The sequence below is a fragment of the Musca domestica genome, unplaced genomic scaffold (genome assembly GCF_030504385.1).
Source record: "Musca domestica strain aabys unplaced genomic scaffold, Musca_domestica.polishedcontigs.V.1.1 18, whole genome shotgun sequence".
NCBI lineage: Eukaryota > Metazoa > Arthropoda > Insecta > Diptera > Muscidae > Musca > Musca domestica.
In genome coordinates this window covers 923675-943584 of record NW_026712238.1, presented here as the reverse complement: position 1 = coordinate 943584, position 19910 = coordinate 923675, and the positions used below count along the sequence as shown (strand labels likewise).

The following is a 19910-nucleotide window of genomic DNA, read 5'->3' as shown; positions in this document are numbered from 1 at the left end:
TGTATGTTTTTAATATTTTTTTATTAATGAATGCAAGTCAGATCTACCTAATTAAAAGTTGGTTTTATTTCTAAAAAATCTATTATCATTCTTTTATTTAAATTAACAAAATATTACTTATTTTTTAAAAAATGAAAATTTACTGCAACAATATCAAATAGTGTCGTTAAGTAATTTTAATCCTATCTTCTTTTTGTAAAAGGGATTAATGGGACTGGGCATAGCATTCGGCTTCAAAAGCCCTTTGCCGGGTTTCTTTTTAGCATCGTAAGGTATGTTGGGCGAGCTTTTAATTTGCTGTATATACTCGGCAGGATTCTGTGAGGTGTTGTGTTTAAGCGCGATTTTAACACGTTTTGTGCCACCAGGCGTACTGGGAGTGTTTGCCGTTGATAACGAATGTTTTTTCGAGTTCAGGGGCGTGGATTGTTGACTAGCATTGAGACGACTCTTTGCAAGAGGATTTACTACCAAAACAGCGTTGGCTTTCTTTAATTGTAACTTGCGCGATGGTAGAAAATATTCGATTTCACCTTCGGCCAATGGTTCATCCCATTCGTTCAATGGGGTTGAAGTTAGTGATTTTTGCGACTTCTTGCTTTTAGGCGTAACCTGCTCATCCGGATCAGATATTTTCAAAACTTTTGGTTCTTTAGGTTTTTCTTTAGGAGTTTCTGGATGATCTTCATTTTCCGAAATTTTCAAGACATGTGTCTGTTTTACATTTTTTGGCGATCCATTAGAACCTTCTGCTAAACTTTCGGATTCTCCCTTTTCTTGTGTGAATACCTTTTCCTTTTTTGGTTTTTTATTCAATTTAGCATTGCCATTTATTGCAACATTTTCGTTTGCATTATTTTGTTTAGCTTTTTTCAATTTTTTGTTTTCGGAAAATGTGTTTTCTTTTCCATTTTCCTTTCCCTCTTGTGTGCTTTCCACATCTTTTTTGGATTGTTTATCTACTTTCTTTTCGCCATTTGTAATGCCTTCTAACGATTTATCTAATCGTTTTTGTTTCTTCTGTGGTTCACCCTCTGTACCGTTTTCTGTCAACAACTTTTGTTTCTTAGGCTTCTTTACCATCTTCTGGTTCGTGTCATCATTTTCCTTCTCTGTTATATTTTCATGTTTCTTTGCCTTTTTTGGTTTTATATCTCTCTCATCCAGCTCCTCTTCTATCCATCCAGCCATAAATGCTTTTTGAGACTTCTTCCTTCGTTCTGCCAGGTAATCCTTTGGCAAAGCCTTTTCCAATTTCTGTTCATAGTTGCTTTCGTCAATTTCATCGTAATTGAGTGATTTTAAAAGCTTTCTACGTTTACGCTTTGTAAGCTGTTTCAATTTCCTATCAACTCCATACAACTCATTCTCCAAATTTTCTAGTTGTTTGATTTTATCCTTAATTAGGGGCACATCAGATTTCTGGTCAAACCTTGGCATTGTCTTAATACCCAGAGGGAATTCACCATTTTGATATGTCCTAAATGTCTCCACGAGTTTCTTTAGCACCTTGCGACGTTTAGTAGCACATTCTTCTTTGTATAGGAAATTTTCCAAATCTTTAATGATTGGTTCAGCATCTAAGGGCAATACCGGCATAAACACATCCACGTTACCAGCACGTGGATCTAAATGTTTATTTTGATTGTCATTTTCTTCGTTTTCAGCCTGATTTTCATTGTCGTTCTCCAACTCCTCCCCGGCATCTTCTTCGTCGTCTTCAGATCCTTCGCACTTTTCTAAATCATCAATATGTTTGGTGGGGAATCCCATTTCTTTCCATGCATTGTACTTTTCGGAATATTCCCGGCCCAAATCGCTTTGATACAATAGATGATAGAACACTCTGGTGCGACAATGGGAAATCAGTTGATAATCTTTTTGTGTAGTTGTGAACGCAACAAATGGTTTCACAAACAGAGCCACTTGCTCTGCCGAAATATTCCCTTCAGAAACTTTGGCCAATTCTTCAAAGAAAATATCCAAATAGTGCATAGTCAAACCTTTCGCAACCACATTCTCGAAGAGAACAGTTTCGGTAGCATGCTTGTTGAAGATTTCGACCGCATCTTTACCCCAATTACTCGCTTTTAATATTTCGAACATATAACGTAGCATACGTCTAGTTAGCATCATAAATTTATCAATACGCCACTGATCGATGCCGAACCAATGAATACACATGGTGTTAAGGAATGCGCCAAAGAAATTCACACTCATTTCCAAATTTCCTTCAAAGCAATCCAGCAGTTTGCCATACTGTTCGGCCAAGTCTTCTTGCACGAGCGGTTTGTCGGAATACCACATATTATAGTAGAGACCCTTCCATATTCTCATAAAATCCTCTTGTTGAAAGGGAAAAGATGACTGGGAGCGTAGTTGCAGCCATCTGCGTAACTTTTTCATTTGTTTATTCCTTTTGTTAAGATCATTGCAGGCCAGTGATTTTACAATTTTCACTTCTTGAGCAATAATTTTGATTTCTTTTTGCACTTCATCCTCCTGTTCGGCACTGTCGTCGGCACCGCCTTCATTGTCCGATTCCAATTGTGCAGCAATATCCTCGGCGTTGAACAACTCACGTTTAGGTTTTTTAACCTGGCTCATTACTACCATTATTTGTTTGACTTGGCCAGTTAGTTTTATTATTATTTTTATTTATTAAAGAACAAGGTTTTATTTGGACACGGTACACCAACACGTGTTCTCTAACAATCAATACAATAAAATCGCCTAAAATTGGTGCGTTCAAGAGTTGCCACAGAGGCCAAATGCTGATTATGATTATAAGAATCGTAATGCAACGCTGTTTTATTGGCAACATTGTCCAACTCAAGAAATGTTTCTATATGCTCGTTTGAGGAACATGGAAGAATTTTCAAGTTCTGCTATTTTCGATATCATAAAGAAAAAACCGGTATAAATACACCAAGTTATTATTATATTATTATTAGTTTGATTGGGCCAAAAATTATGTAACACCTCGAAATATTGGTTTCCCAAATAAGATCTTTCTATCTCGCCGAGCTGAGTTGATCTAGAAGTGTATGTCCGTTCGTCTATCCATGTTAATTTGTAATCACTCTACAGGTCCTAATTATGGCTCGATCTTCACGAAATTTAGAATGGGACTAGGGATAGAATAGAAGCCCATTGCTTTTGGAGATGATTGCATAATATTTAGTGGTTAAAATAGACCAAAAACTGAAAAACCAATTCACGCGGAAGTTAGCATGGGGCTAAAGCTTAGGGCTGGGCAAAGGCTTCCAATTTTGATGGTCATCGGGTAATATTTAGTAGGTTAAATAGACCATAATATTTGTGTCAAATAAAAGTCAAATTTCGGATATATATAGCGAAATATATACAATGTGTATATACAAAGGAAGGGGATGTTAGCTAAAAGGATTATATCTCAGAATGGTTGTCCTCTTAGTAAAAATCTAAATCTATAAAAACTAAAAAAATCGCATAAAAAGATGCCAATAATGATGTTAATATAGATTTTGTAGTATATTGTAACATTTTTTTATTTTTTCATATTTATACCCTACAACACTATGTGTTGAGGGTATTATAAGTTTGATTGGGCCAGAATTTATGTAACACCTCGAAATATTGATTTCCCATATAGGAAAGTATATATGGATCTTCCTAGCTCGCCGAGCTGAGTCGATCTAGCTATGTATGTCCGTCTGTCCGTCTGTCCATGTTAATTTGTAATCACGCTACAGGTCGCAATTATGGCCCGATCTTCACGAAATTTAGAATGGAGGTGGGGATAGGGTCAGAATAGAACCCTATTTCTTTTGGAGATGATCGCATAATATTTAGGGGTTGAAATGGACCAAAAACTAAAAAAATTCTTGATTTTGCAGTTGCTCTACAGGTCGCAATTATAGACCAATCGACGCGGAATTTCGCATGTAGCTAGAGTTTAGGTCGGGGAAGAAGCCTACCAATTTGGGTGGTCATTGGATAATATTTAGCGGGTAAAATAGACCATATCTTTTGTGTTGAAAAAATTCAAAATTTTTCATTAAACCGCGAATATTTTAAATCCCGGCGAAATCACAAAGCCATGACAAGGTTACTTCTGATCTATACATTGATGTTAACATCCAACAAATATGATATATAGCAAAATATGTGCGATATATATGTCTATCAAAGAAGATATGCTTGAAAGATCTCTTATATGTCGAGAACGGCTGAACTGATTTCGACAGTTCTCATTAATTTAAAATGGCCTCTTGGCAGGGAAGAAAAAACGTCTAAAAAATTGCATAAAAATATCTCTCTAAAGATGAAAATATTGATTTTGTAATATTTTCTCATATTTTTTCAATTTTGTCATATTTTTGGCATATTTTCATTTTGAATTAAACATTTGGTAATATTTTTATAGCTAACAAAACTAAGTAGTTAGGATATCAGGATATCATATACAGATCGCATTTATGGCCCGATCATTATGAAATTTTGCATGGGGATAAGATGAGGGTCAGAATAGAAGCCTACTCTCTTTGGAGATAATCGCCATATATTTGGGGGTTGAAATGGACAAAAAAACTGCAAAATTGTCAGCAAGTCGTAATTATCGCCCGATCCTTACGCGCATTTGAATGGAGATTACCGGAAATTGCAAAAGCCAAATAGTTTTGGATGGCCATCCAAAAATATTCAATGTGTAAAATAGTTTGCAAACTTTTGTAGATGTCTCAAATCAAATGTCTGTATCTCATAGAGATGCGTTTCAGTCAAAAACCAACAATAAATGTTAATCTTTTGCCACTTCTGAGAGATTATAGGTCTTTGGGAAATATTGGTTCCAGATCTAGGAAGACCATTTACGTGCAACATCTACAAATAAATTGGAAATGAGCAAATTAGTTTAAGTTGCTATTATTCGAAAATTAGAGAACGAAATCTGATGGTTTTCTTTTATTATTTGTCACAATATCTTGTAGAATTCTTTCGAGTATCTCGCCTATATAAACTGTATCGTTTATTATAGTGTTGTAGGGTATTCAACGGTCGGCCCCGCTCGACTGTAGCCTTTGCTTACTTGTTTTTAGTTAGACTTGTAATATTGAAGTATACATTTTGTAATATTTTTTCACCTTACAACACAGGTTGGGGTTATTATATATAGATTGCAATTATCGACCGATTCTCACGAAAAATTTCACAATGGTAGGGTTAGGCTCTGAAGGGCTAGGCCTGTGCTCCGAGACATAATTTAAAAAGCGTTATCTTCCAAAATGGATATGGACATAAAGGGGCTTCTAACATATTGGAGTTTTGAAGGGTATCACATGGTCGGCTCCGCACGACTTTAGCCGTTTCTTACTTTTTTTTTTACTCAACTTGTAGGAACACGTAAAATATTATCTTTAATTTAAATACTAAAATGTATTTTATTTATTTATTTTTTTTTTTTAATTTCTGAATAGTCATTTCAAGATTTTTCGCGTGTGGCCCAAAATTAAATGCTGTAATTTATGAAAAAAAATTAGTTTAAATTAATAATAATGTAAACAAATATCACTACGATAACCCATTTTCCAAAATAAGTGGATTCTTGGAATATTATGTTACAAATATGTTACAAAATTACCTTCTGTTACAAAATTACCTTCAGGGATCTTTGATAATTTCATACATGATAAAGAAAAATCGATTATCGTAGTGAAATTTCTTACATTCTTGTACACTTTTTGAGTTCTTGGGAACACTGTTCGTAAAAGTAAATGTTACCATACTTTCTTTATTTGTTTTTGTTTTCAATAACAAGAATCAGCTGTTATGTGTACAATTTCTAGCCACGTTTGTTTATTTTTACTCTATTTAAATAATTAATGAATTTATCAATTAAATTATTTAATTCACTAAATCTTCAACTAAAAACTAAACGTTTTTTAAACATTGGAATTTCAATGGCCTGTAGTCGATATGAATATGTCAAGGATTACGAACGGGATGATAGTATACTACCAAATGTCTGGATTGTGATTCGTGTTGATGGAAAGGGGTTCCATAAATTCTCAAAAGTACATGATTTTGAAAAGCCCAATGATGAAAAAGGTAACGAACATTGTTACAAAGACATCTGTTTAATTAATTGACTTATAATTCTAGCCTTGAATCTTATGAACAATGCCGCTCAGACTGTGATGGAAGAATTTCGCGATATAATATTATCTTACGGACAAAGCGATGAGTATTCATTTGTGTTTCGCAAAGAAACTAATGTCTTCAATAGGCGATCCTCTAAATTGCTGTCATATGTGACGAGCCTGTTTACCTCCTCATATGTCATGAACTGGCCCAATTGGATGGGTGATAAGAAATTACAATATCCACCATGTTTCGATGGACGAGTTGTCTTATATCCTTCAGATCAAAATCTTCGCGATTATTTGAGTTGGCGTCAAGCCGATGTTCATATAAACAATCTATACAATACAGCATTTTGGAATCTAGTGTTAAAAGCCGGTTTAACAAATCAACAAGCAGAAGCGGAATTAAGGGGAACATTTTCAGCAGATAAAAACGAATTGCTGTTTTCACGATTTGGCATAAACTATAACGACCTACCTGCCATGTTCCGAAAGGGTACAATATTATTAAGGAAAAAGGTAGTAGTGAACAAAGACAATGCTAAAAGGCAATTAATTGTACCTATTCACGAAGATTTAATACGTGAAAAGTTTTGGAAAACTCACAGTGAGCTGTTGGGAAAATATAAACCAGGTGAATATGACGATGACGAAAGACCCAATGGCGACAAATTGCCTGAACTAATCTCACGACAAATAGCAAATATAAAATTGGATGATAAAGAAAGCTAGTATCTAAAACATATGTAAAACCAAATAAAAATAGCTTTATTATTAAAACCAAATATCTTTTGGCTTCTTATTTTATATAATAAAGTATAAGAAATACGCTATTTAAGATATGGTACTAAGTATAGAACTCAAATAAATTGTTTAATATTTGTTTACGAATGAATGCCAGTTTTATTGAATACTTATATAAACCCAAATAAGAAAAATTATTTTATTATTAAAACCCTCGGCCTCTTCTGTAAAAAAAATTAAAAAAAAAAATATGTCTGTGCCTTAAATGAGGTGCAAATGATAATTTAAGAAATAGGACTAGGCATGGATGAAAGTTAAATACATTTTTAAATATATATTTACAAATGAATGCAAGTTTATTAAATTCTTTCTTTCAATCATAGAAAAATGTGACTTCTACATCATTTTTTACGTATACCAAAATCGATTTTACGCAAATTTATCTATAGAAACTGTAAATCTACTTAATTCTTAGTACTATTCGTTCTTAATCATAGGCACGCTTCTAATAATCATCGTCGTCTTCGTCATCATCCTCTTGCATCTGTCGACTTTGTTGTACCGATGAAGCTTGCATACTCATCCACTGTTGTTGCTCCTCTTGGGCTTGTTCCTCTCTAGCCTTGGCAAAAAGTTCCTGCTGTTGTCTGAGTAATTCCTCCTCTGGTATGCCCAAATTTTCAAGACGCGTGCTTTGTCGACGCCGTTTTGCTGCAACTTCTTTACAATCGTTGAGCACCGCCTCTGCTTCCTGTTTATAATCTTTAAATCCCAGACGATCGAGCGCTTCCAAAACATGTTCGGCATTAATAGTTTTCTTATTTCTAACATTGCATACTTCATTAGCTTCGGAACTAATGAGGTGTATAAATTCAGAGCAGCAATTCAAGAGAAGTTCGCGACTTTCGTTTGCAACACGCACACATGGAACTAATTCCTTGATTATTTTGTTAATGCTAGCACGTGGTAATGTCAGTTCGTCATCTTCCGATGGTGGTGGACACAATTCATCCTGGGGATTGCTCATATTTAAAATTTAAACGTTGAGAATTTTGTTATAGAATCTTCGAAATTTTCTATTTCGTTTCAACGAAGCGAATATAAAGGCCAAAAAGCAATGCTTGATAAAAAATAAACAGAAAGCAAAGACTCCGGGTACTCTGTTGTTTACGAATGAGACATGAGAGAATTGAACATCTTCACTAAAGAGATCAGAACTATCGGGACTAGGTACGGCAAAAACGACTACAACGATAACTCAAAGATACACCCTGTGAAACAGGTTGGCTTTGTCGTATGGCGCAATAAATAATATAAGGCTGGAAATACATAAAGAGCATATTTGGCTGACTTAAGTCATCGGCTGGCTTCTTCGTAGATGAACAAAGGAGTTTTAGGTTGACTTAGTTCGATTTTGGCCCTGGGCTCCTTTGTTCATTTCCGAAGAAGCCAGCCGATGACTTAAACCAGCCAGATAAGCGCTTTATGTATTTCCAGCTTAAGGCAATTACTATGCCAATGGAAAAGACACAAATTTTTTGTTTCTATGGACAAGTAAAAAGTTGGAAATTTATTTCACATAATTCTGCATTCTCATGAAATGAAAAAATACATTGTGTAACGAAAATTATATATGAAATGTTGTTGTATTTTTACGCCGAAGCCCCGATTTAAGCTTGGATTTACTTTAGCCATAAAAAAAAACTTTTTTTGACTGGCTTAAGTCATCCGCTGCCTTCTTCATACAAAACAAATAAAAAATAATTAGTTCGGCCAGAACGAATTTTTAATACCCTCCACCTTTGGGTAAAGAAAAAAAGCGTTTTATGTATTGTCACCTTAGCACATATGCCAATTCATTCCAACATCGTTCGATGCGAACCAGAAACTAATGTACACAACAATTTTGTGGATTCTAATAATAATAATAATAATAAGATGTTAGTTCCTAGTTGCATGGGCAAATATGAAACTTCACATTAAAGTTGTAGATTTTCCCCTTTTCAATGTGTTATATGAAAGGAAGATTTCGATAGCTAGTAACTTGTAACTATTTTCAAAATTATTTAGTTTATAATTCAAAACAATACATATACATGCATGGCACAATTACAGAAGGCATGGTACAATAAAAAAAGGTAAGGTAGAGCTCCCAGCTGATTACAATTTTTTTCTAAGTGTGCCCGCCAATTTCTGCCAATTTTGTGTATGCATTTGTTGTTTTGAAAAATAAAAATGATTGAAAGAAACTTAAATTGCAATGTTAATATTACAAACCAAAAAATCCAGTCATTTAATTCATCTTTCGCGCTATTGGACTTATTTTTTGAACTTAACAAAATATATCAAATAAATGAAAACAACTTGTTGGATATAATTTTGAATAATTCTGACTGGAAGCGGGCATAGCCTCAGGAAGCGGGCATAGCTGTAGTTTTACGAACCTGTTCTACCTTCTTATTGTACAATGACAGAAGGTAGAACAGAGCTTTCCCCAAATACATTTTTTTCTTTTGGTGCCCTTATTCTGTCAAAACATATACACATTTTGTGTATGTGTGTGTATTGTTTTGAATATTTCAAACTTGGTTGCAAAATAAATGCAAATTTTCGACATTAATGGACGACAAATTGTATAATTTTGTGATAAAACTGTATTTCCTACTATTTTAGATTCCATCTTATGGAATAACCCCGAAATTCCATTCTTGTTTCGCGGGTTTTTCCCAATATAAAAATGTTGTAAAAAAATATTGAAATAAACAAAGCCAACTGTTGCATATTTTAAAGTCTATTTGACACTATAAGACTCTAGCACAGAGGTGCTTTCTTATTGAGCCATGCATACATGCAAACAATAAAATAATTGAATTCAGGTGATTGATATGCCCTACCAGAGGGCTGCAATGAGTATGATTGAGTAGGCTTGATCACACACAGTGGAAATACAATCAAACTCAATCAGTCGGTCAGATGTAACATGTTCATTCGAGTTGCTCAAGTCATACGATAAAGTTGTGATCAAACATGTATTGATCGAAGTTTTGTGTTCACAATCAAACAGCTCACATGAGTTATTTGTTTACGAACTTATGTTGAATTGTTCAAGTTAACGACATTGGCGACACTGTCGCTTCTGCAACTTAAGCTCATTTAATTTTGATTGCAACTCGCGCTTCCGATCCAATTTCGATATTGCAAGCGATGAGAAATTCTTTCTGCAGTATCAGCACCTGCATACTGGCGCGTGTTGGTCGAACGGAATCAATAGAACCATCGAGGCAACAAAGTTGGAAGGCAACCGGCAGTCTTGGCTTTGGCTATTTCGAGTACAGTTCATTAAATATTAATATCTTCTATGTAATTAATTATTTTGAGTATCATTAAAGTGTGAATTAATTATTTTGAGTATCATTAAATTGTGAATCGTTATAATTGTTAAAGAATTAAATATCCGTGTTTTATTTAATCAGGCGCAGTTGGAAGCGCCTTGGAATTAATTTTTTTATTCGCGATCGTGTAAAATCCTTTAACTGGCGCCCGAGCAGGGACCCTGACTTAAGTGCTTAGTGGTCCTGTGAGTTATAAATTAATTCACAAAATCTAACTCCTCCTTCGCTAATCCGGTATTCCTGATAGTTATCCAACCGAAACATATAACCGTAGGTTACCGAGGCGAAAGTGAAGTAAACCGTACCTCAGTAGGTATCCACGATCATAAAAGTGGATCTCCAAACCGGAGAAATACGGTCCTTCCGTGAGGAGTAAAAGGGTTTTAAACGGTCGCGTCGCGCTGCCTAGCCAAGGCTCACCAAAATATAAAAATTCAAAAAAGAATTGAAAATTAAAAAAGGATAAAATCCAAAAAAAAAAAAAATTGAAAATTCAAAAAAATAATAAAATTGAGAAATAAAAAAGTATATAGAAATAAAAGTATATAAAAAAAGAGAAAGAGTTGAATACAAAAATAAATGGAAAATTAAGAAAGAATAAATATAAAGAAGAATTTTTTATAAAAAAAGTAAAGTGAAGTGAAAACAAAAAGGATCTTCTTCGTAAAAAGAATTAAAAATTAAAAAATAATAAAATTGATATATAAAGAAATTTTTTTTATAAAAAGAAGAGAAGAAGAATACAAAAGAATAAATATAAAGAAGATTTTTTTTTATATAAAAAAGTAAAGTGAAGTTAAAACAAGAAGGACCTTCTTCATAAAGGACATAACAGGTACGTGAATATTTTTATTTTTCCCCCTTGTCAACAATTAGTAATGGAAGAACTTAGGGCCACGGTAACGACCATGACTGGAGCCATAAATCGGTTTATGGAACAGATGAAGTCGATAGAAAACAGGATAGGGACGATAGAAGCTAGTTTGAGCAACAATGCTTTAGGAAATGTCTTGGATAGAATAGAGCGTCTAGAAAATAGCCAGGTGGCCGCGATACCACCACTGGTCACCGACGAAGGATCTCTTCAACGACCGCGGACTGAAACAGAGTTAAAAGATATAAGTCGCCTCCCCGACAGTGTGAAAGAGTTAAGAACCTTTGAAGGCAATCCCACTCAGTATATTTCCTGGGTTCATTCAGTGGAAACTATACTGAAGGACTTTGAAATAGTTAGGGACAAACCTATTTATCGAGCAATTATACAAAGTGTCCGTCAAAAAGTTACGGGCGCTGCCGACACAGCCCTGGTATCCTACAATGTATTTGACAGTGATTGGACGGAAATAAAAAGAATACTTTCCCTGCACTACGCTGATAAACGGGATATTCAAACTCTGGAACATCAGCTCAACCAGCTGTCCCAGGGATCTTCAAGCGTAAATGAGTTTTATTCGACAGTCAACCATCAACTTTCACTCATCATTAATAAATTAAAAACAGAGTCCCACAGTGAGGAAACGATCAAAGCCTTAGTAGGAACATACAGGAATAGAGCGTTAGACATATTCATACGCGGATTAAAACCAGAGCTTTCCCGTATGATTATAATACAGCGGCCAGGAACGTTGCCTGAAGCGTATTCCGCTTGTTTGGAGTTACAAAATCTGACCATGAGAAATAACATAATTTATTCGAAGACGAAGGCTTATGATTCAATCTCCACAGAAACGACTTATCGTCCTGGGCCTTCAAGACCTCCAAAATCATTCCCTAAGCGATCGGGATGGCTGAATAAAAATTCTCAGCCTAGAAATTGGGAGCATAATAATAATAATTCTAAATTTCGGGTAAATGAACATGCGAATTATAATAAGCCAGCGTTACCTCCACGGTATCCGGCCATAAAACACGAACCAATCGATATTGATAGGACAATACAATCTCGTCGCGTAAATTACATTAACCATCCTAGGACAGCTGAAAAAAGAGGCGCTTATGAAGAAAGAACAGGGCATAAACAGGCAAAACTTTATCACATAGAAACTTTTTCTGACGAGGACCTCATGGCTGAAAATGGGCTGGAGAGAGACTCTTGTCAGGAAGAAACTGTAGGCGAAGTAAATTTTATGGGGGAAGGCCATCAAGCTTACCCTATATAGAATACCCTTCTGTTAATGGCGGTACTTTGTGTTTTTTGATCGACACGGGTTCTAACAAGAACTTTTGCAACCCACACTTATCACATGGTAGCATACTATTAGAAAAACCAATAAAAGTTCGATCAGTGGGAGGAGATATTAACATAGATAGGAAAGTAATTGGACCATTTTTTAAATTTTTAGGGATAAGTGAGCCCGTTGAGTTTTATGTTTTGCCAACGCTTAAAACCTTTGATGGTATAATAGGAGACGACACCCTTAAAGAGTTAGGTGCTTTAGTTGATAGAAAGGAGAATGTTTTAGTTTTGAAAAATTGTTTTAAAATTCCATTAAAAGAAAAAGTAACAAATGAATCAAATTATGTATTAGGCGAAGAGTATGCACCAGAGGTCAGGAAAAGAATAGAAAGCCTCATTGATAAATACAAACCACTTTTTGGACCACTTGATGGTAGCGAACTTGCCTCGACAAACGTTCAAGCAGAAATAAGGACAACTACGGAGGAACCAATATATACTAAAAGTTATCCTTACCCAGTCTGTATGAGGGAAGAGGTAGAACGACAGATACAGGAATTACTTTCGGAAGGAGTTATAAGACCTTCAAAGAGTCCTTACAATTCACCTATTTGGGTAGTGCCCAAAAAACCTAAACCTAATGGTGAAAAACAATACCGAATGGTAGTGGACTTTAAACGCCTAAATTCTGTGACAATTTCAGATACCTACCCAATTCCGGACATTACGTCGACTTTAGCTAGTCTAGGTAAATCAAAATATTTTACAACGATAGACCTTACATCAGGCTTTCATCAAATATCCATGAAATCAAGGGACATACCAAAGACTGCTTTTTCAACGGCAAACGGTAAATATGAATTCTTAAGATTGCCTTTTGGCCTTAAGAATGCGCCTGCAATATTTCAGAGGATGATAGATGATGTCCTCCGTGAGTATATAGGAAAACTCTGTTTTGTATACATTGACGATATAATAGTAATTGGAGAAAATATAGAAAATCACTTGAGGAATATAGAAATTATTTTTGGGAGACTTCGCGAGGCTAATCTTAAGGTGAATCTTGATAAAACACATTTCATGAAATCGGAGGTGGAATTTCTTGGCTATATCGTTGGCTCTGAAGGAATCAAACCGGATCCAGCCAAAGTAAAGTCCATTGAAAATTTGTTACCCCCCACGAACTTGAAAGAGTTGAAAAGCTTTTTAGGAATGACTTCCTACTATAGGAGATTTATTCGAGATTATGCTAAAGTCGCAAAACCCCTTACAAATCTTACAAGAGGCGAATATGCCCAAGTAAAAGCCAGTCAATCCAAAAAGGTGCCAATTACACTAAATAACGAGTCCTTGAAGTCTTTCGATAGACTGAAATCTATGTTAACTACAGCAGAGCTACTATCTTTCCCTGACTTTGAGAAGCCTTTTAACTTAACAACGGATGCCTCTAATACCGCGTTAGGTGCCGTTCTGTCACAAGGCGAAGTGGGAAAGGATAAACCCATAGCATACATATCTCGGTCTCTCAATAAAACTGAGGAAAACTATGCCACGAACGAGAAAGAGATGCTGGCCATTGTATGGGCCCTTGATAATCTCAGAAATTACTTATACGGGGCAAAGAAAATCAGGATCTATACTGATCATCAGCCTTTGACGATTGCACTAGGGAATAGGAATTTTAATGCCAAATTAAAAAGGTGGAAGGCACGTATAGAGGAATATAACCACGAGTTGATTTATAAACCTGGTAAATCAAACTATGTGGCTGATGCTCTTTCAAGGTTAAAGACCGCTTCACATCATTTAAAAGAAAGTTAATACGGACCTCATGCAGTTACTTAAAAAACACATGGCAATGCAAAAATGAATAAAAGAAGGCAGTGCCCAAAAAAATATAGAAAGGGAGATAGAATATATGTAGCTATTAAAACCATCAAAGGAAAAAACAAAGCGCTATATAGGAAAGAAATAGTTGAAAAAGACAATAGAGTAACGGTGTTGACAAGGAGTGGACGAAGGATTCACAAAGAACATATAAAAAATTTGAATAGTAAAAGTCCAAAGAAAAATCTAACTTTATAATTATTTTTGATCCTTTTTGTTTCGTTCACGTAAAGTATACATCTTGCATATAAATACACAAAAGATTACGTACTAAAAATGAATAAAATAAAATGGAACAAAGTAAAATGGAACAAATTGTACGAGTCAAATTGAGAATTAAAAAAAATTGTACGAATCCATTGAGGAAAAAATAAAATGGGACAAAATGTATGAGTCCATTGAGAATTATGAATATAAGACAATAATGAATAATTGAGGATAACTACCATTAACAAGAGCTTTCCTGTAAGTGGGATGGATAAATCGTACCCTAATAGGTTGGGGGGAGGCATGCTTGCTCCCGACTAAACCGGACCAATACGAAGTCCCCATGGTACGTTCGAGAAAAAGGTCAGTTTCCAAAACTAAAGGCTACTTCTACAGAAATCTCGGCGGAAGTGATTGATACTGATCGTAGAATGCAAACATGGTCCATGGCTTAAGAGACCATTGATTGCTCATCTACTAGAAAGTTGATAATAACTCTGCTATTGAAGATTGAGAAAGAAATAAGCACATTAAAAAAAAGAGAAAATATGAAAGAAATAACACAAAGAAAAGAAAGAATGAATAAATATACTAAATGCTACTACTACAGAAATCTCGGCGGTAGTGATTGATACTGATCGTAGAATGCAAACATGGTCCATGGCTTAAGAGACCATTGATTGCTCATCTACTAGAAAGTTGATAATAACTCTGCTATTGAAGATTGAGAAAGAAATAAGTACATTAAAAAAAAAGAAAATATGAAAGAAATAACACAAAGAAAAGAAAGAATGAATAAATATGAATATAAAAATTGTATATACAATACAAAAAAATATAAGTAAATTAGCTCAGATCGGTTAGCTTCCGGATGATGCACTAAACCATGGTCTGGCGAGTTGCATCACGGGCTACAGATGCGACGGCGGCATGGTATTAGATCATCATTTAGCGTTCAAAGTAAACCAAGGAAGTATCCATATTCTGGTTCATAAAGAAATCTCACATATTACTGCATAATTGCAACAAAAAATATAATCGCATCTAAAAAAAAAAAAAAAAAAAAAAAAAAAAGTATTTCATATACAAAAATCTAAATTTAACTAATTATCATTAACACATTTCATTGTCATATCACCGCCTCATCCCTATTGACATAACTACATTATACTATTTTCAGAAATTATATTTCTTTATAACCATGCATCTCGGGTCATTTTTCCTCATTGCATTCAACCTGATTGGTTTTATAAACGGTTTACAAATCTACCAGTACAAAACATCGCTGGTTGCATTAAAAATTGGTAATGGATGGATAGTCGATGGTAACTTCAAGATAATACATGTCATCAACTTGAAACAATACATAGATGCGGCAGCAAATATCTCGTCTCTTATTGAACGAATTCATCTTATACCACATATTGCAGATGCAGGAACGCCTTAATGAGTTGATGAATGTACAAAGAAGAACGCTTAGGTCAATCGATTGGATCGGATCAGCGTGGAAATGGCTTGCTGGAAGTCCTGATTCAACAGAACAATATACTACGGAGCCAAGAAAATATCATCATAAATAATAATGAACAATACAGAATTAATGAAGAGCTTGGGCGGAAGACGAACCAGGTTATCAAGAAGATCATAGAATTAATTACCAAGATAAATAATATCACGAGTGGTAAAGATTATACCTTTATAGAACAAGGAACCATCAACGAGGAAACTAAATCTCCCAAAGCTACGTGTCCAGCTACCCTCTATAGATTCGCAGATCTGCGGGACGCAGATATTTAAGGAGGGAGGAGTTAACGACATTGGCGACACTGTCGCTTCTGCAACTTAAGCTCATTTAATTTTGATTGCAACACGCGCTTCCGATCCAATTTCGATATTGCAAGCGATGAGAAATTCTTTCTGCAGTATCAGCACCTGCATACTGGCGCGTGTTGGTCGAACGGAATCAATAGAACCATCGAGGCAACAAAGTTGGAAGGCAACCGGCAGTCTTGGCTTTGGCTATTTCCAGTACAGTTCATTAAATATTAATATCTTCTATGTAATTAATTATTTTGAGTATCATTAAAGTGTGAATTAATTATTTTGAGTATCATTAAATTGTGAATCGTTATAATTGTTAAAGAATTAAATATCCGTGTTTTATTTAATCAGGCGCAGTTGGAAGCGCCTTGGAATTAATTTTTTTATTCGCGATCGTGTAAAATCCTTTAACTTTCATAATGGGTCGATCATGTATGATGAGTCTGATCGGTTTTATTTATCCTAGTTAAGTGAGTGATTTGATTTGATTAAAACACAAATGTTCGAATCTGAGCGAAATCATGATTGTAATTTTACTAAGGATTTCATAACTAAAAGCTGTTCCCATTAAAGAAATTGGTGCAATTTATATTTAATAATCATACAATTTTTTTATTTTATTTGGGTTTTTGGTATGTTAGACTTCAGTAACTTATTAAAAAAAAAAACAAAATTAATATTTTTAATAAAGAAACACATCTTTGGTATTTAGTAAACTAAAAATGTTTAAATATTTTTTTTTACAATATTGGTCAAGATTTTTCACAAACTTCGACCTTTTTGTTTACCTACATGTTTGTAGTTTCTACTTGCATCAATTTCGGTCACACTACCACAATATTCTTCCATTTCAAATATTAAAAAAGTCAAAATAAACTGCCCCAACTTGATTGAATGGTTGAATAAACAATGACGCTGGGCGAACTCGATTCAAAGAAGACAATTACGGTTGTGATTGCTCATTTACATTCATGTGTTCGATCAACTCATGATGCTGAACACATCAAACCGTCTGGAACACTCATGTTTGATTGTGAGTGAAGTGATTCAAACTGAGCGTTCGATTCGATCCGAAGCGAAAACGGTCATTTCATTCAGATCAAACTAAACGACAGCATCAACAAAAATCATGTAAGAAACCGAGTGTGCTTGAATTTTTGCATGCTCGTTGCAGGCCTCTGTGCCCTACCTTGGAAATTATTGTACCATCGGTTCTAATACTGATATATGGTATGTTCTCGATCTGCAAGAATGTAAACAACTAAAATGACTTTATGATATCGAAAAAATTGTAAAAATATTAGATTCTTGTAGGTTTTCAAATGGAGCAAATGGCGATTTCCAATATCGACAATGACCGCAAAATGTTCATATAAAATATAACAGCAATTTGACAACATTCTGACATTTAGATAGACAATAGCAATACTGGCTTCAGAATGAATTATAAAGTATATATGTAAACAATTTTGCAATATCTCATCTCCTTTGTTCAGTTTCTTAAGTGGCTTTTTAAAGTACTACTTGAACTACCTAGTTTAATATTTCGTGGTTCGAAATTGTATCCCCTGATGTCTTTCATACAATTATTTTCGGCTTTGCGTTCTGCTTTTATTTTGATAGTAAAGTACATTGTTATGCATTCGTTCACGGTGTAGTACAATACCCAGTTGCAGTATTAGGTATTGAGTATTGACAGTAAATATTAATAGTTTTGGTGAACATAACATACTGATAAAAGTTATATTTATTAGTAAGTAAATAACGTTTGTTTTTTCCACGTTTATTTAAAAAATATTGTATTATATTTACTGTTATTTTGGGGGAAGAAATTCAGATCAATGAACATTCACCGTTAGCCGGCTTGACATTTGACAGCAGATACTTTGCAAATATTTCATGCCCAAAATATCATCGCTGCCAATTCCACCTATCTGACTTACATAAGAGTAGCCTCTGTCAGTGTGTCAGTCGTGTCGTGAAAAATTCTGGTAAAAAAATTTCAATCTGTGTTTTGCATAATCAATTTTTTTTTTTGTTTGGAAGAAAAATTACCTAATTAAACGAATTTTACTGTTTTATTGCATTTTAGCCAACCACACGGAACCTTCGAGCGATAAACAAAATGTTTTCCCAACGTGCTGCAACTTTATTGGTCCCTTTGGCCGTTGAGGCTACTTTGCAGGCTCAACAACAGCGTGGTATGGCTACCTTGAAAGCCATTTCCATTCGCTTGAAGTCCGTTAAGAACATTCAGAAGATTACGCAATCCATGAAGATGGTATCAGCTGCCAAGTACTCGCGTGCTGAACGTGACTTGAAGGCTGCTCGCCCCTATGGTCTTGGTGCCCAACAATTCTTCGAAAAGACCGAAATCCAATCGGATGACAAGGCTGAACAGAAGAAGTTGTTCATTGCCATGACTTCTGATCGTGGTTTGTGCGGTGCTGTCCATACCGGCGTTGCCCGTTTCATTCGTAATGAAATGAACAAGGATTCCTCCAACACCAAAATTATCTGCGTTGGTGACAAGTCACGTTCCATTTTGTCTCGTCTTTATGGCAAGGATATCTTGTTTGTCGCCAATGAAGTTGGCCGTTTGCCACCCACATTCATTGATGCTTCTCGCATTGCTCATGAAGTTATGAAATCCGGTTACGACTTCACCGAGGGCAGCATCGTCTACAATCGCTTCAAGTCTGTTGTGTCGTACCAATGCACCACACTGCCCATCTTCAGCTCGAACACAGTTGAAAAATCCGACAAGTTGGCTGTCTACGATTCCTTGGATGCCGATGTTATCCAGAGCTACTTGGAATATTCCCTTGCATCTCTCATTTTCTACACCATGAAGGAGAGTGCCTGCTCCGAGCAATCTTCTCGTATGACTGCTATGGACAACGCTTCCAAGAACGCCGGTGAAATGATTGAGAAGTTGACATTGACATTCAACCGCACTAGACAGGCTGTCATTACCCGTGAATTGATTGAAATTATCTCCGGTGCTGCTGCCTTGGATTAAACATCCAATTTTGCTGCTACTAGCCAGCCTTAGGCATAATGTAATTCGAAACAAAAATCCATAAATATAATTTTAAACGAATTCCAAATTCGAAAAAATTCTATGCCAAACATTGACTGCAAATTGCCATCATGTTTTGGTTAATAATAAATGATTTATTCACATGAGAAACAAAATACACTGAGTTATCACCACGTAAAGTTTAAATAAATATAACATGAAATGTGTAATACACCTAAAACAAAGAAATTGAATTATTTCCAATGCTGTGGTTATAGTGAAATGTAAATACAATATGATGTTTTGGATGGGTAGTATCGGTATTACTATACCATATGCATTTTTTGTGAAAAACTGCTTAGCTGCTTTAATATTTTATATGGAAATTAGTTGGGACAATAGTGAGCATATCATTTGTTATATAAGAATTGCAGAAATTAATTCATAACATATCTTTGCTAGATTTTTGCAAATGTTTTCCACTTTACTAAATGTTTGCTAATAACTATCCCACACCACTCTGTGGTTAAGGTTAAGAA

General features: G+C 35.0%; 4 protein-coding genes across 5 annotated transcripts; 2 read left to right on the top strand and 2 right to left on the bottom strand.

The window, feature by feature from the left end:
* Positions 1-2: 2 nt before the first annotated feature.
* On the bottom strand, positions 3-2660 carry LOC131801848 (ribosomal RNA processing protein 1 homolog). The gene has a single exon (XM_059120846.1). The coding sequence runs from the start codon at positions 2614-2616 to the stop codon at positions 154-156; it is 2463 nt and encodes an 820-aa protein (XP_058976829.1). The 5' UTR covers positions 2617-2660; the 3' UTR covers positions 3-153.
* Positions 2661-5780: 3120 nt separating this feature from the next.
* LOC101889710 (probable tRNA(His) guanylyltransferase) lies at positions 5781-6869 on the top strand. Its single transcript, XM_005187318.4, has 2 exons — positions 5781-6087; positions 6142-6869. The coding sequence occupies exons 1-2, from the start codon at positions 5862-5864 to the stop codon at positions 6852-6854; spliced, it is 939 nt and encodes a 312-aa protein (XP_005187375.2). The 5' UTR covers positions 5781-5861; the 3' UTR covers positions 6855-6869.
* A 320-nt stretch (positions 6870-7189) lies between these two features.
* LOC131801875 (protein Dr1) lies at positions 7190-8049 on the bottom strand. The gene has a single exon (XM_059120984.1). It carries the CDS (start codon positions 7891-7893, stop codon positions 7372-7374), a length of 522 nt encoding a protein of 173 aa, XP_058976967.1. The 5' UTR covers positions 7894-8049; the 3' UTR covers positions 7190-7371.
* Positions 8050-17976: 9927 nt separating this feature from the next.
* Positions 17977-19620, top strand: LOC131801847 (ATP synthase subunit gamma, mitochondrial). 2 transcript variants are annotated; one of them, XM_059120845.1, is made up of 2 exons: positions 17977-18102; positions 18442-19620. In XM_059120845.1, the coding sequence occupies exon 2, from the start codon at positions 18475-18477 to the stop codon at positions 19369-19371; it is 897 nt and encodes a 298-aa protein (XP_058976828.1). In that variant the 5' UTR covers positions 17977-18102; positions 18442-18474; the 3' UTR covers positions 19372-19620. The 2 variants fall into 2 exon arrangements, with proteins under 2 accessions (XP_058976828.1, XP_058976827.1); XM_059120844.1 differs by lacking the exon at positions 17977-18102 and adding an exon at positions 18183-18340.
* Positions 19621-19910: the final 290 nt, after the last annotated feature.